This window comes from Antechinus flavipes, chromosome 3 (genome assembly GCF_016432865.1).
Source record: "Antechinus flavipes isolate AdamAnt ecotype Samford, QLD, Australia chromosome 3, AdamAnt_v2, whole genome shotgun sequence".
NCBI lineage: Eukaryota > Metazoa > Chordata > Mammalia > Dasyuromorphia > Dasyuridae > Antechinus > Antechinus flavipes.
This window is the reverse complement of record NC_067400.1, coordinates 41,730,825-41,747,187: the sequence shown is the minus strand read 5'-3', so window position 1 is coordinate 41,747,187 and position 16,363 is coordinate 41,730,825. Positions and strand designations below refer to the sequence as shown.

General features: G+C 36.9%; 1 protein-coding gene across 1 annotated transcript in view; it reads left to right on the top strand.

Annotated features, from left to right (window-relative positions):
• The window catches only part of MED12L (mediator complex subunit 12L), a 372,681-nt gene that overhangs the window by 82,766 nt on the left and 273,552 nt on the right, over positions 1-16,363 (top strand). The window contains exons 7-10 of the mRNA XM_051983280.1: positions 1,236-1,505; positions 3,849-3,998; positions 5,374-5,473; positions 6,012-6,148. Coding sequence (XP_051839240.1) covers positions 1,236-1,505; positions 3,849-3,998; positions 5,374-5,473; positions 6,012-6,148 — 657 coding nt within the window. The remainder of the gene's footprint in view (positions 1-1,235; positions 1,506-3,848; positions 3,999-5,373; positions 5,474-6,011; positions 6,149-16,363) is intronic.

The window sequence follows — 16,363 nt, the reverse complement described above, 5'->3', positions numbered from 1 at the left end:
AGAAAGAAAGAAAAAAGAAAGGTTTAGGAGACTTTAAGTTCAGTATGTAGCAATTGTGTGATATTTCAGCCCCAAGAACCCTAGTGTAACTCTAGGAGTCCCAGCTCCTAGAGATTAAAAGGTAACAATAGTCCCTTCCTCTGCCCTGATCATATGCATCATTCAATCAATAAATATCTATTAAGTGCCTAATCTATACCAAGATATAAAGAGGCAAAAGCTAGTTCTTGTTCTCAGCGAGAGTATAATCGAGTGGGATCATCTATCCAAAGGATTCATGGTCAGCTCAGGTTGTACCACATTTAAGATTACATCTTGATAACTTGGAGAATATCCAGCGGAGGGCAACAAGGATTTTGACAGACCTTAAGTCTATCCCATCTGTGAATAGAAGGAATGGGGGATCTTGAAGAAAAGAATCCAGTAGACTCAGATGTCTAGCTGCCTTCACATATGTGGAGCTTCATTTAGACTTTTTCTCTTGGGCTCCCAAAGGAAGAAATTGAGTGAAATGGCAGATGGAAATCTAGCTTGATGTTGAGAAAAACTTTTGTTTTAAATTGTTATCCAAAAGTTGAATGGCTTACACTGGAATGCAGTATAATTCTCTTACAAAAGCTGGGTAGCTATTTTGCGAAATTGGGTTGGTTGAAGTGACTTCTGAAGTCCTTTCCAGTTGAAAATTCTATGGTTCCACATTTCTACATTTTTAATCCAATAACCTTTGCAACTCTTCTCAGAAATTTCCCATTTTTTTTCCCTCTAACTTATAATCTAAAAATTCTTCCTAGAGTTCCCTCCACAAATGTGTTGGAAACCAACTCCAACAGTCCTCAAAAGGAAAATTATTAAAGAGTGTTAACATTATTTTAGGTCTCTTTTTGCCTGCCTTTAGTCCATGTAATGGTCAGTAGGCTTTTTTTTTTTATTTCTTTGCCTTTTTGTTGAGGCAATTTGGGGTAAGTGACTTGCACAGAGTCACAGAGCTAAGAAGTGTTAAGTGTCTTGAGGCCAGGTTTGAACTCAGTTCCTCCTGACTTCAGAGCTGGTGCTTTGTCCACTGCTCCACCTAGCTGCCCCAGTACATTTATTTTAATGGCTGGACTATGATTTACCTAAATTTAGGTAGATGCATGTGAGATTTTTTTTGGGGGAAAGAGGAACTCTTCTTTCTGAAGTTGAAGACAAACTGGGCATGAAATGATTGAGCCTAATACTCTTATTTTCTCTTTTAGTATTCAGAAGAGTTTGTTCAGTCGGCTTATCTGTCCCGCCGTCTCGCTTACTTCTGTGCCCGGCGCCTCTCTCTCCTGCTGAACGACAGTCCTAATCTCTTAGCTGCACATTCACCTCACATGATGATCGGCCCAAACAATCCAGGTCTGTCAGCATCAAGCCCTGCTGCCCCTGGGCCGGTAATGAGCCCAGTGCAGCTGTCCGGATCGGACTTGCTGTCCTGCCCACAGCATCGTCCGCTGGTTTATGGACTTAGCTGCATGCTGCAGGTATGTCTTCAGCCTTTCTAGTCTTTAGTTTTCTATCAGATGATACTTTTAAGGGTGCTATTAAAATGGTTATAAGTGTGGCAGTAATGTAGCATCTTCTATTTGTAGATTGTACAGTTTTTAATGTATTTTCTTCTCAAGGAGCTCTGATATTGATGGAGACGTTTTAATTCAATTTCCTTGCATCATTGGGCACTAAGAGGGCTGGCTGACTTTGGTTTGGTGACTACTGATTTGGGACAAGAATTCTGAAACTGGGAGACAGTGTGGTCTGATGACTACTGGATCAGTGTAGGAACTTGTCTTATCTCATGCCCCTCTCTCCCCCTCTGTTTCTGTGACAGTCTCTCTCTCTCTCTCTCTCTGTCTCTCACTCTTGCTCTCTCTCGCACTTTCTCGCTCTTGCTCTCTCTCTCACTCTATCGTTCCCTATGTCACCCTCTCTCTTTCTGTCTCTTTTTCCTCTCTCTCTTTCTCTCTCTCTCTCTCTTCTTCCTCCCCCCCCCCCGGTTTCTGTTTCCCTCTCTGTCTTTCTCCCTCTTTCCCTCTCTCTCCTTCTTTCTCTTTTCCTTCTTCCTTACTGTGTAACTATGGGCTACTCACTTAACCTCGTTAGTGTACCAAACATTTCTCTAAAATCAGAACTTGAAGATGAGTTTCTGACCTGTGTCAGGGGAGATTTCATAGGCCAACATTAAAAAAAAACAAATTAATACAAAGCCACATGTATACCCAAACCTACATATACAACTCTTGGCCCTTGTCATTTGAAATTTTAGTTATTTTTACCCCCTAGGAAATCTTAGTAGGTTGTCTTTTCCTGCTAAATGATTCTTTGAAGGGCCTTCCTTCAAGGGCAGACCTATTGACATCTTGATAGGAAAAGTGGTTTGCTCTTGATAATTGGTTTTTGATTTTTTAAATTTGCATCAATAATGCTTAGGATTAAGAAGGCATGGAAAGATTCAGTAACTCTTCCCTCAGATTTTGTCAGCTCTTTGGATAACTAGACAAGGTGATAACTAATAGAGTTGCTTTCCTTTATTTTATTTGTACCTTTTTGCTGGACCCAGTGGCCAGTGAATAGCAGCAATTAATAAATGCTTAAATGATTGATTGCATAATTGCTAAGATGACATCTGAATTTTGTCATTTATTTGTTATGATAGTTCTTTCTCTATCTAAACATGCTCTGAGTTCTGGATTCATACACAATGAGATTTTTCCATCTGATGTTTGTTGTTCCATCAGACGATAATGATCTGTTTATATTTATTACCTGTTAGGGAAGCTGCAATAGGAATAATTAGTATTTTGTGAAATGAAGGGGGAAAAAGTGAGGTGAACAGATTTTATTCAGATTTTAATATCCATTCCCATTTCTTTTTACATAGATTTTTTTACAAGTGATTTTACAAATTAAAATTTCTGACTAGAATTGCTGATTGCTCCCATTTAATTTGGGACAGCTAGGTGGCAGAGTGGATAGAATGCAGAGTCTGGGATTAGGAAAATTCTCTTTCTGAGTTCAAATTTGGTCTTAGACATTTACTGGTTGTGTGACCCTGGGCAATTCACTTTACCCTGTTTACTTCAGTTTCCTCTTCTGTAAAATAAGCTGAAGAAGGAAGTGGAAAACTCCATTATCTTTGCCAAGAAAAGGAATTGGAAGGAATCAGGCACTACTGAAAAATGATTGAACAACAACAAACAGACTTTATTTTAATTATTTTTCCTCATTTTTTCCTACCCTTTCCCCCTAAAATGCTAGGGTTAAGCTTTGCACTCCACTGTTTTGGATTTCATTTTCTCCTTTGTCTAACTTTTTTATATGCTGTTCCCCAAATTCAAATTTTTTTTGTAAGATGTTACGATATTTTTCAGTGTTCAAAAAAAATTCTCTAAAAATATTGTTATTGGAAGATCACATTAAAGTAAGACAGATGCAGAGAGAATTCTTATTTTAAGATGCTGTTTTAGATTTGATAATGTAAGAAAATTAAACATTTTAGTTAAATTAATTAAAAAACAAATGACTAATCAGAGACATCTTTATTTTCATGAAGATTAATTTTCTTCCCAGTTTTAGGAAAAAAGATGATGGTTCATTTCAGATTCACATCTGTGGGAGTGGGGTTTTAGGCTGAGAAATGTTTTTCAGTCTGATGTTGACTTGTTCAGTCACCTCACAATTTCTTAGTTTTCCTTTCCTCTTGTTGTGTGTGAAATGTGGATTTTCTTATTCTTGCCTTGTATTGGATGTGAATGGGAGCAAAATATTCAGTTGTCATCATCTCCCAATCTCCCTCAATAACTGAATTGCTCCCCTTTGTCTCTCTTCAGACTGTAACTCTTTGTTGCCCAAGTGCCTTGGTGTGGAATTATTCCACAAATGAAAATAAAAGCGTTAACCCGGGCTCTCCTCTGGATTTACTTCAAGTTGCTCCTTCCAGTTTGCCTATGCCAGGTGGAAATTCAGCATTTAATCAACAGGTAGGCTTTTCCTTTAAAATGGAAAATTGTTCATTTTCAGTACATTATTTTACAGTGGATGTGGTAATTAAATTATTGGATTTGTTGTCAGGAAGACCTGTGTTCAAATGTGGCCATAGGCACTTAGTAGCAGTCTCTATCACCCTGGACATGTCACTTCCTTAGGTTGTTGTGAGGATCAATATTTCGTAAAATACCTTGCAATCCTCACGGCACTAGTTAAAATGAGAGTTAACTTTGGGCTAAAGTTAAGGATTCCTTATAGTTTTCATATAGAATGTATCTGTGATGACTAAAGATCAGCATCAATGAGAAAGCAGCTCAGGTAAAAAAATACTCACAGGTTATCTTTGTGTTTATTTTTATAAAATAAATATTATCATAATTTTATTATCGATCAAGCATTCATTAGGGCTTATTATATACCAGGCACTATAGAAAGGGAAAAGTGAAATAGTCACTGTTTTCAAGTTGATTACATTTTATTAGGGAGATATTGTGTGTGTAATAAATATTAAGTAATGTACACTAGCAGTGGGGGAAAGGTTTCATGTACAAGGTGAATCTGGGACTGAGTTTTGAAGGAAGTTATGGATTCTTTAAGCCAAAAGTGAGATGAAGAATATATTCCATGTACGGGAGATGACCAGCATCAAGACACAGAAATGGAAAATGGAATCCTGTGTGTGAAAAAGCATCAAGAAAGCCAATTTGATTGAATAGTAGAACGTGCGAAGAGTGAAGTGATATAAAATCCCTATTCCCATCACGCTAGTAATTAGAATTGCCCTTTTTCATTCTTTTTCCCCTTGAGAGACAACATGGAACTTGTGTGGATATGTTAAGGATGGGGACAGATAACTTCTACCATTCAGTTGAGACCAAAACTAGTGGTGGACATAGGCGATTATTTCCATGGCAGCCTTTGAGTGTTAGTTATGATGGCTTAGTTATTATTATTTCATTAGAGCAAATGCTGGATTATTTGGATTAAAAGATTATGCGGTTTGAATGGGGACATTTTGAAGTTTTGGTTTTTTCCTCCTTATCCATAGAACAGCAGCTAGAAAATCTGTTTTAGAGTTCTCACTGTATCGTGCCCTTGAAATTTTTACTCGTGCAGTATTTCTGAATTGACATTCATTGTTATCAAAATTGATAGTGGGGTAGTTCAGTGAAGCTTGTAAACTCCCTTTCCCCCTCCCCGTAATCCCCCCAAATGGCTCATCCTTGAGCAATGAGCTGCCATTTCCTAATGCCGTTAAGAATGTGAGCACACCGTAGGATGCCTTACTCGTGCAGAGAAGCCTGACATGATTGAGATTGGAATTATGACTTTGCAAGCTGAAGCTAATTAGAAGCAATCATCTTTCAGGTTCGGGCAAAGATCTATGAGGTGGAGCAGCAGATAAAGCGTCGGGGCCGGGCCGTAGAGGTTCGATGGTCTTTTGACAAATGCCAAGAATCAACAGCAGGTATTTAAAAGCAAAAATGAATAAACAGTTTTGGCTCTGGGCCTCCATGGCTTGTCTTTCTTAGAAATCCTTTTCATACAAAGAAGAGTATTTTGATACAAACACTCGATGGACAGTAGATAGAACCCTAATTAGGATTCCCAAATTCAGAGGGCACTGCCAGCCCTTTCAAGCCTACTATGTGCCAGACATTGTGCTAAACACCTACTGTGTGCCAAAGTGTTTGAGGACTCAGAATCTAATAACAGAAAAGGCTGGCAAGAATAATTAATTTAAATGATAATCTTAAACTGGCACTCACCATTCAAATAACTCTCCCTCCCTGGGGGTAAAAATTCTAGTAATGTTACTTATTTTATGTGTTGGATACTTGAACCACATATGGATTCTTTCCTTATTGCTTATTGCTGGGCCTGAATTTTCTGAGGATGCCTTGAAAATTGTTAGTGCTGGCTTTATCGATTGATTATTGACTGGGTAATCTTTGTGGACTTGATTTTCACCCAGATCCCTGAGTGCTTCCTTCTTCTTCTTCTAGGAGTCACTATCAGTAGGGTCTTGCACACTCTGGAAGTCCTAGATCGCCATTGTTTTGACAGATCCGATTCCAGCAATTCAATGGAGACACTGTATCACAAAATTTTCTGGGCCACCCAGAACAAGGACAACCAAGAGGTAATTAGTACGTTCTACCATCTTTCCATCTATTTTCTCTGGGCAAGCTTCTTTTTCAGTGTCTGGGCTGTGAAGTAGGAAAGAAATGGGAAGAGCGTTGGCTTGGGAATAAGACATGGGTTCAAGAACTGCCTATGGGACTTTGGGCATTTCTCTGGACCCACTGTCATCATCTATCAGATAAAATGGTTGGAGTCAGTGGCTTTTGAAGAGTTTTTCAGTTATAAGCCTAGGATCATATGATATGTCTGTTCTATAGGTGATAATATGTCTAAATGAATCACAATATTAATATGAAATCATAATATGAAACTTAATCTACCCTTTTAGATCTCCCCATCTTTGTTCCAGCAGACTGTGCTTATCTAATGTTTAGATTTAAACAATTTATTATTTTTCTTTAGGAAATGAAATTATTTCAATACATAGAACAAAGGAGGTAAAAGAATAATTGTGATACACATTTTTGAAACATCCAAGGACCAGCCAAGCTAAGTTAGAATGGTTCATAATCAGAAAGTATTGGCCACCAGGAAATGACTCTTTCAGTCACAGAGAATCAAGATCATCCTATGGTGATGAGAGGCTGTGACACCTGTGTTGGTGGTAGAATCTACCAATTGAGGCTATCACAGATTCCAAAGAAGTTGTGAAAATTATGTGCATTGATAAAAATATGTTAAGAAGGGATCCTTTACTTAGAAAATCCTAAAGAATCATCTAGAAACCTATTTGAAACCATAACAGAGTTGTAGGATAATAACCCACATAATAAAGTAAACCCATATAAATCATGAGCTTTTCTGTATGATATGAGCAAAGCTCAGCATTAAGAGATGAAAAGAGAAATTCCATTTAAAATAATTGTAGACAAGATAAAATATTTGGGTGCCCTGCCTGTTAAGACAAACCCAGGAACTATATGAAGACAATTATAAAACACTTTTCACACAAATAATGTCAGAACTAAAAACTGGAAAAATATCAATTGTCCATGGGTAGGGGCAAGCTAATATAATAAAAATGACAATTCTATCTAAATTGGTGTATTGTTCATGCCACACCAAACTTACAGAAAATTAATTTATAGAACTAGAAAAAAAATAACAGTTTATCTGGAAGAACGAAAGGTCAAGAATATCAAGGGAATTAGTTAAAAAAAAAAAACTGCAAAGGATTGTGACCTAGCACTACTAGGACCTAGTAAAACTATATTATAAAGCAGCAGTTATCAAAAATATCTGGTACTGGCTAAGAAATTGAGTGGTGATTCAGTGGAATAGGTTAGATACACATGACACAATCATCAAGACCTATGGTAATCTAGCATTTGACAAATCCCCAAACTCCAGTTTCTGTGATGAGAACTCATTATTTCACAAAAATTGCTGGAAAACCTGGAAAATAATTTTGTCAGAAATGTGACATAGACCTACATCTCACACCCCATAGCAAAAAAGGGTACATGATTGTGGTATAAAGGGTGAGATACTATGAGCAAATTAGGAGAGCAAGAGAGAGTTTACCTATTATCAGAAGGAAGGAAGAAATTTATGGCCAAAGAAGAACTAGAGAAGATTATGAAATGCAAAATGGACAACTTTGATTACATTAGATTAAAAAGTTTGTTATACAAACAAAACCAATAAAGCCAAGATTAGAAAGAAAATATAAAGCTGGGAAAATTTTTCATAGCCAGTGTTTCTGATAAAGGCTTCATTTCTTTTATATATACATATATATTTCTTGTTTATTTCTTTAAGTTACTGACATAATTCTCTGTTCAGAGAGAGAGGAATGGGGTGAGATCCTGGAGAAGTCTTAGGTTGTGGAATATTTTAAGAAGGAGACATATTTAATCTCAGTGGTGGACCCTTATTAGAGATTAGAGTTGAATCTTTGAATTGCACGTGTGCAGTATGAGGCTACTAGAAAAAGAGGGAAGCTTAATAGTTTTAAGTGCATCTGGATTACAAAAATAAAACACACATTCTGTTTCCTCTTTTATTATTTTTATTACAATAGCAGAAAGCCATTTTATTCTCTTGGGAGAGAATGGCCAAATTAATTCAGACTGTCAGCCTACCTAGATAATATTATATGAACTTGCCAACTTCAAATCATTGTTTGACGTGTTTGAGGAAACTTATAAACGAATTCCAGTAAAGTCAAGGGCGGAATGGACCTCAATTGAAGATGTACATAGCTGATTCTGTCATATGTACATGACATTTTGAGAAAATTCTCATTGTAGGATGATGAATTTGAGTCACCTTATGTGACCCTAGGACAAGTGCTTAATCTTGCCTCAGTTTCCTCATTTGTAAAATGAGCAAGTTAAACCAAATGATCTCTAATATCTAGAAAGAGCTAGAAAGCTCATAATCTGTAGTCTCAGGAAATCAAATTCATTGACATCATCGCCCATGAAAATGTCTCTTTTCTGCTAAATTTTGAGTTGGTCCACTAGGTGGCAGCTTTTTACTAAAATTGTGATTTGTGAACTGGCTGATTTTCTTTTTTTACACTGGTGTTAGGTACATTTTTTTCAGCATCAGTAGGAACCATATACTTTTTGAAAATGATGGAAAACAATAGGATCTCCCTTTGACTTAATAGATTAAATATTTCCCTCTAATAATTTTGAATGTGTGAGATGTGAGCTAGCCAGAAACTTTTTTTTTTTAAGCAATATATTTTGAGTATCATAGCAGTTAGCATTTTAAAGAGAAAGCCATCTCTTCCATCATGTAGCTCTACAATGACCTTACTTGTGTTCTTTCCCTAATTTTCCACGCATTTCTATACCTTAAATCATTTGTCAGTCCCCATCCATGAACAGAGTATGATTTATAATATATTCATGGGTACCGGTATGCTACAGTGTTGTTAAAATGATGTTTTATGCATGATGGATATAAATCCACTTTGTCTAATATTTAAAACTGCAATTCCTACTGGTGGCTGCCACTGAACAATTTGATTTACTGAAAGAAAGGATAATTGAACTCTGATAGGTTCTTCCACAATAGGTACTCCCCATTAAATGATTAATAATAATAATGGGGCATTGCCCTCCGTGATTGAATGGATACATGAGGACAAAAGAAGGTTGGCGTAATTGCTTTTCATTAGATGTTAATGTTACATCCTTTTCTTGACTATTATGGTGATAATGAATGTTTTTTTTTTCTGTTCTGCTGGGAGTTTCTGTGCTGATAGGGAAGCAGGAGACATGGATTTCTTGTCCTGGCTCTGTCATTGACATTTCATGTAATTCTGAGCATTCCATTTAACCAGTCTGTGTCTTAGTTTCCTCATCTTCCTAAATAAGAGTAATTATTATTTACAATCATCAATTATAATTATTAATAATGAATAAGTTGCTTACCTAATACAAGATTTTTGAAAAGCAGGAAATGCTATTTAGACCTAAAGCTAGACTGACTCATTATAAGACCTTCTTTTAGAATTCTTACACATAAGGTACTACTGCATTTTTTGATTTTTTGTTTTTAACCAAATTTTTATTTGAATGATTCCTTTTTTCAATTGTTGAAGATTTACTTTTTCTTCTATCTTTCCCTACATACTGGGGGGAAAAAGAAAGAAAGAGAAAGAACACTAGATTCTTTGTTACAAGAGTATTATGCAAAGTGTCATGCTAAGAATTCAGAAACATCACTCTTACTTCCCTAAAGTGCACTTCCCATTTTTTAGTTTCAGAATGAAGTGCAGAAACAGAGCCTAGAACAGGAAGGAGAGGAAAAAAGAAAATTATTGTCCTTTCAACAATTTTGGAGCCTTCCAATGATCAGCGTTGTGCTTCCCCACCCAGGTGGCCCCCTGTCCTTGATATTCAGACATTTGGCTTCATACATAAGAGAGGATGGATTCCAAATCTGTTCTTCCAACTCTAGGCTCAAGGCTCTTTCTATGATAAAGTCCTCTTAGAGACAAAAAAAAAAAACCTTTGGAAAGTATTATACTCTGTACCAGGATTTCTTAATCTAGTGTCTGTGGACTGGATATTTGTTTTTGATAATTTACATATTTCATTTCATGCATTTGAAAACATTATTCTGAGAACGGTTCCATAAATTTTCCAGATTGCCTAAGGGTTCCATAACCCACAAAAAGCACGAAGGACCCAGCAAAGGACCCTGTCATGACCTGAAAATCTTGTTTTTCTTCCTATTGTCTCTATTGATTGCTATCTCTGGCCTGGTGGAATGGGGATGGGGAGGACATCTGACTTGACTGAGGGATGCAACTATCATACCTCGGGCCCAGTTTTGTTGAGCCATCATATTCTTCTTCTCTTTTCTCCTCTTCCCTTCTGTTACATAATCACTTACATAATGATAAAGGAAATAGAAGTAGGTGTAAAGATTAAGTGGAAGCCCTGAAAGTTTCAGCTTCCCTGGAAGCATCCTTACATTAAAATTTCTTACAGCACAAAATGGTCCCAGGAGTCTTCCATTGCATAATGTGTATGTGAGGTAGGATTCTTGTTTCAAAATGTGGAGTCAAGTTTTTTGACTCCTGAAGAAATGTCAAACAGTAATCTGTCTTCTTTCTATACTGCACGCAATCTGTGTAACTTTGGGGATGAACCATTGGCTTTTTATAGTATTTTACTCCAGTAATGTGTCAGAGGGCAAACTAGTCTTTTGGCTCAAAGTCACAATATATTCTTTTATCTTTAAAACATCTTTCCCCCTATCTCTTTCTGTCCTTCCCTCCCTCGAAGAAAATCTGATAATTCAGTGAGGAAGATGGTTAATAAAATCAAAATTAAAAAATTCAAAATAATGTTGGGGTTCTCCCAGCTTTTTAATGGTGTGCAAGATCTGACTGGCCCTACCCAGTTAGGGAGACTTTGCCTACAAGCCCAATTCCCAGTGGACTCTGGGGTTTGTTAACAGAGGACCAGAAGAGCTCAGTTTGCAGAGGTTGGGCCAGCATATTGAATGTTGCTGGCTTTGGAATTAGCAGTTCTGGTTTTAAATCTCAATTCTGTTCCTGGCTACGTATGAGACATTGAGCTTAATCTTTCTGGGGCTCAGAGTGTTCTTATCTCTAAAGGAAAGTCCCAGGTCTCTACTTAATCCTATGGTGTACGTTTTGAGGGGTTGCCATCAGCACCAGGGGAGAGAGCATCCATTCTTGACAAAATTATTGATCTTTGGAAGTACCATTTACATACCCAGTTTTTGTTTTTTTTCCATGAGGTGTAGAGACTCCAATAATCTGCAGCTGAAGTGACAGTCTGTCTGAAACGCACAGCTTAACCAAGTCAAATCCTGGTAGTTCGATAGCTCTATGGATTTTTGCTTTATAATAGAAGAAAATATCAGTTCCATTAAAGACATATAATAATATCTGGGTGTTTTTGAATATATGTGCATTTTATCTGAGAACAATGCTTCTTCTGAATTCACAGAACCTACAAAGCATGGGGAACGACCTCATTAGGTCAACCTTGCTATCCCCAATATGTGCTCATCATGCCTTCTCTTGAAGATCATCCAATCAAGGGAAACATCTGTCAAGGCAGCCCATTCCACATTTCACTTTCAGACAGCTCTACCTGTTAGGAACATTCAACTGACAGACCTCTGCCCTCACCACTTCTAGCTATTGTTTTTTGTTTTTGTTTTACAGGTTTTTTATTTTTTTTTTAAGTCATTTTCAGTCGTGTCTGACTCTGAGATTTCATTCGGGCTTTCTTGACAAAGATACTGGAGTGATTTGCCACTTTCTTTTTTTCTCCAGCTCATTTTACAGATGAGGAAACTGAAGCAAATAGTATTAAGTGACTTGTACAGGGTCATATAGCTAATAAGTATCTGAGGTTGGATTTGAATTTAGGTCTTGGCTCTCTATCCACTGTGACACTTAGTTGCTTTTTCATGTTTTTAAATGCCTAACTTTTTTTTTTAAATTAAAACATGCATAGATAATTTTCACCATTGCAAAACCTTGTGTTCCAAACTTTTTTTCCTTCCCCCCACCTCTCCCCTAGAATGGCATATAATCCATCATGTTAAACATGTGCATTTTTCAGTGCATCTAGATTATAGTATATTATGACCTTGAAATATTGAAAAGACATATGAACTAAGCCTGTTAATTTCATTACCCTAATTTTGTACATCTAGTAAGCAAATGGATTCTACCTCCATTGTTCTCCTTCTAAAAAAGGGGGGTGGGGAGAAGTACATGGGCTTTGTGACAACTATTTCCCTTGGGGATTATTAGAAGTCTTTTCCAGGTTTAGTCTTGTAGTCTGAAATGGCTACTAGGTGATATTCTCTATATATGTATTTAATTCAGTTTCTCCATGTGCTCATTAGGAAGTTTAGTAATGGAAAAGCAGATGCTTTGTTCTTATCTTAGAATCCACATAGGTTTATGGACTCTTGACTACAGCTGAAGGATTTCCAATTCTGATTATTGATTTAGCTTTTTTTTTTCCTGAAAGGAAGTGATATTGTTCTGATGAAGTATGGTTAGTAGGAATTTAAGAACTCACCTAAAACTGAACTGGAATAATAAAGCACTTCCTTTTTCTAATTTTTAAAAATTTATTATTATGAGAGGTGGTTCATCAGAACAGAAAGTGCTGGTAACATCTGGGACTGGATACTCCCCCCCCTCTTCTTTTTTTCCCTGTTCCTTATATTTGAAGTATCCTAAGTTAGAATCTTGTGTGGAATAAGGGAAGAAGCACCTCATTCTTCAAGCATTAACCACACAGAATAGAAATGGACGTTGGATTACCACAGGGGAGGTCAGCCAGGCACATGAGGCAAGGAATGGAGATCTAGAAAGATGCTATTTTAGGCAGCTTTAGATGACTTTTTGGACAGCTTCTGTTTCCACTTCTCTGTTTCTGCTGCCTTGGGAAGCAAACATTTTACTTAGTAATGTAAAAGAGGAGGGAGAAGTGAACTGGAGCGGGGCACACCTCCCAAAAACAGCTGCATGTGTATTTCCTCTGGCCACTTTAGAACAACAACAGAAAGAAAACAAATCTCAAACCCCAAAGCCTCTGGAGCATACACCAGAGCCTTCTATTTCTGTCTGTCGATTAAGCACAATTTGAACTGCACCTATCATACAAGCAGGTGTCGCTTACACCCTGAGGTCCAGAAAATATACTTCTTTCTTCCTTGCCACCTAAGTTCTTAATCCATCCCAGTTTGTGACAGGGAGGACCCTTTGTTTCGTTTTGTTTTGTTTTTGGTCTCTGGCTGTCTTATTTCAGGATTATAAAAAGTCTTATTGGGAGTTTGGCTCCCAATTGGCCATTGATCACCATTATTGATTCAATTCATTTAGTTAGTTTTTGGAGGCAGTCGGGTTAAGTGACTTACACAGGATCACATACCTAATAAGTATCTGAGGCCAGGTTACAAGGCTGGTGCTCCACAGAGGTGCTCTGATCCAATTTACTTTTAAATTCTTTTTTCAACACCTTTTATACTGATAAGGAAATATGGTTAAGCAAAATCTATTGATAGAGACTCTATCAGATAACCTTTAACTAGCATTGATCTCATGCTCTATAGCAGCTTACAATGTCTCATTTGCTTGGTACATTAATCTTGCATGGAAGGTGCTTTTTTTTTTTTTTTTGAAATCCCTGTTTTAGAGATGAAGAAACTGAGACCGATAAGTTAAGTGACTTTCCAGAATCATGGAGCTAGAAAGTACAGAATTGTAGGATATGACTTCATCTAGCATTCTGTCTCTCATATCACCTAACTGGCTATGTATTGAATGTTCTGTATCCATAGTTCTCCATCTTTATGCTGATAGGAGGGCGATTTCATTATCTTTTTCAGACTAGAGTTGGTCATTACATTTATTCAGGGTTTGATTGATTTTTTTTTTCCATTTTAATTTTGTTTTTGTTGAGTTTTTGCAAAAACATTTATCTCTTATGTAATCAAACTTGTGCCATTTTCTCTTCTGTGTTCCTCTTTATCCCTTTTTTTAGTTGTAAACTTTTTTCTATCCATATATTGGATAGGTGATTTCTCTCTCCCCCCATTTTTTCCCAGTCTGTTTATGATATGACCTTTTTTAAACCTAGAATACAAACTCATTTGGTATAGGAGTGAGGTGGTGGTCTCGACCTCCCATACTGTTGTCTATTGATCAATACTGGAAGAACTGTCATATGAAAAGGGATCAGGATTGTGCCACTTGGTCCCAGAGGCCATGATGAGGAACAGTGAATGGAAATAAAAGGGAACAAATTGAGTCAATATAAAGAAAGCTTTTCCTAACAATTAGAATTGTCTCAACATGGCATGAGTTGTCTCAGGAAGGACTGCATTCCCCTGTCACTGAAGGTCTTTAAGCAGAGGATGAATGGCCACAGAATCACAGAATTTTAGCATTGGAAGGAATCTTGATCTGACCATATTTGAAAAGAATCTATACCATCAAATGCTGACAAATGATGACAGAAGAAATGGAAGTCTTTCCAAGATTGCCTATTCCATATTTATAAAGTTACGACTGCTAGGGAGTTTTTTCAGAAGTGAATCTTGGTTGCTTCTCTTCATCATCTGTATATGGCACTTGTCTCTGTCCTCTGGAATCAAGCTGAAGAAATCCAGTTCTTCCTCCATGTGGCACTTCTTTACCACTCATTAGGTATCTTGTAGTAGGTTTTTTCCAAAATCTACTCCAAACTGTACACGGTCATTGAAGTACCTTTTGGTTCTGAAATTCTCCAACTGAGATTCCTACTTGTTCCCAAATGATTAATGGCTAGATAATTAAATTTGATTGACTGTGCAAATTATTATGGCATCACTTAGGATAATAGGTGTAGAATTGGAAGTCAGTCATTTATTGCAATTGACTCCTTCCTATGGGAGAGGAAACTGAGTCCTAAATAGAGAATAAGTCACATGGACAAGATTTGAACCCACTTTACCCTTTCTCACATAACACTCTTTCTGTCATAGTCTTTGTGCCTAAAACAAGATAAAGGATTTAATCCATAGTTGGCAGGCTGCTTCCATTTGATGTGTTGTGAAAAGAGTAATATATGTGGAATCACAGAGATCGGAATTTGAATCCTGAATCTGACTCATTACCTTTGTAATTTAAGGCAGACCATTTCTACCTCTCCATTCTCAGGCTCCTTGTCTGTAAAATAGGTTTGCCCCTACTTGAAGTATTCACTTACCTTACAGGTTAAGACAGAGCAGTTCCTTAACTGCAGCATTAATGGGGGGGAAAGCAAATTCAGCTGACAAGGGTTGGGAAAACTCAATGATAATTGGTGTCCAGACCCTGAAGCATATTCCATCCTCTGCTCCCATGTGAGGTAGTTGGAGTCCCTTATTTTTCCTCTAATTTCCCACCCAGTAAAAGAATGGGGTGAGTCAAATTGTGACTGGAAAGTTCTATTTTTAGTGCATCTCTCTCTGTCCTGGTGTGGGAACAAAATCCCAAAAAGCATTTTCAAGGTTATAGCTTTCAAGGAGCTGAGTATTTCTGAATCAATAACAGTGAATACATCCACTTTTGAAGACCCTATGATACTCGATGGAAGATGCTTTTTAGTCCTAGAAGAATTTGGCTAGATTCATGTTGCTTTTTGAAAAAAGTTTGCATATTTTCCTGACAGTAGTTCCAAGGAAATATTAGCCTTCTGTATGTGGTACTTTGATTCTTTGTTTAAATAACTCTCTTAGGATGTCAGCTGAATTAATTCATTTGAAAATTAAATGTCAACAATTAAGATTTACACTTGGGTTACAGTAAAGAGTGTATGATGTGCCCATTTGGATTTAGGCAAGAATTTCAGATGGCTTCTAAGCCCATTTATGGGTTTTTTTTTTGTAAATTGTTTTAGTTTGAGCCACAATACTTTCAGACTAATGTTTATCAGTAGTCGCTAAAATGAAGTAATAGTGGTTTTCCAGCAACTCAAAGAACACAAGAAAACCAACTTACTTAATTAAGTGGCTTTTCTTTCAAAAACTATCAACAATCCTGGCAGATATTTCCGGTAAAATATTATTTTGACCTATGACCAGAGTTGCATATTTGGAAAGACCCATTTGAAATTATCTCATTTGAAGAGATAATAGATTAAAGAATAACCATCACATGTTCTCAGTAGACAAATAGAATTTTCAGAAGAGAAACAAAGGTCTGAATAGAATTTTCAAAAGAGAAACA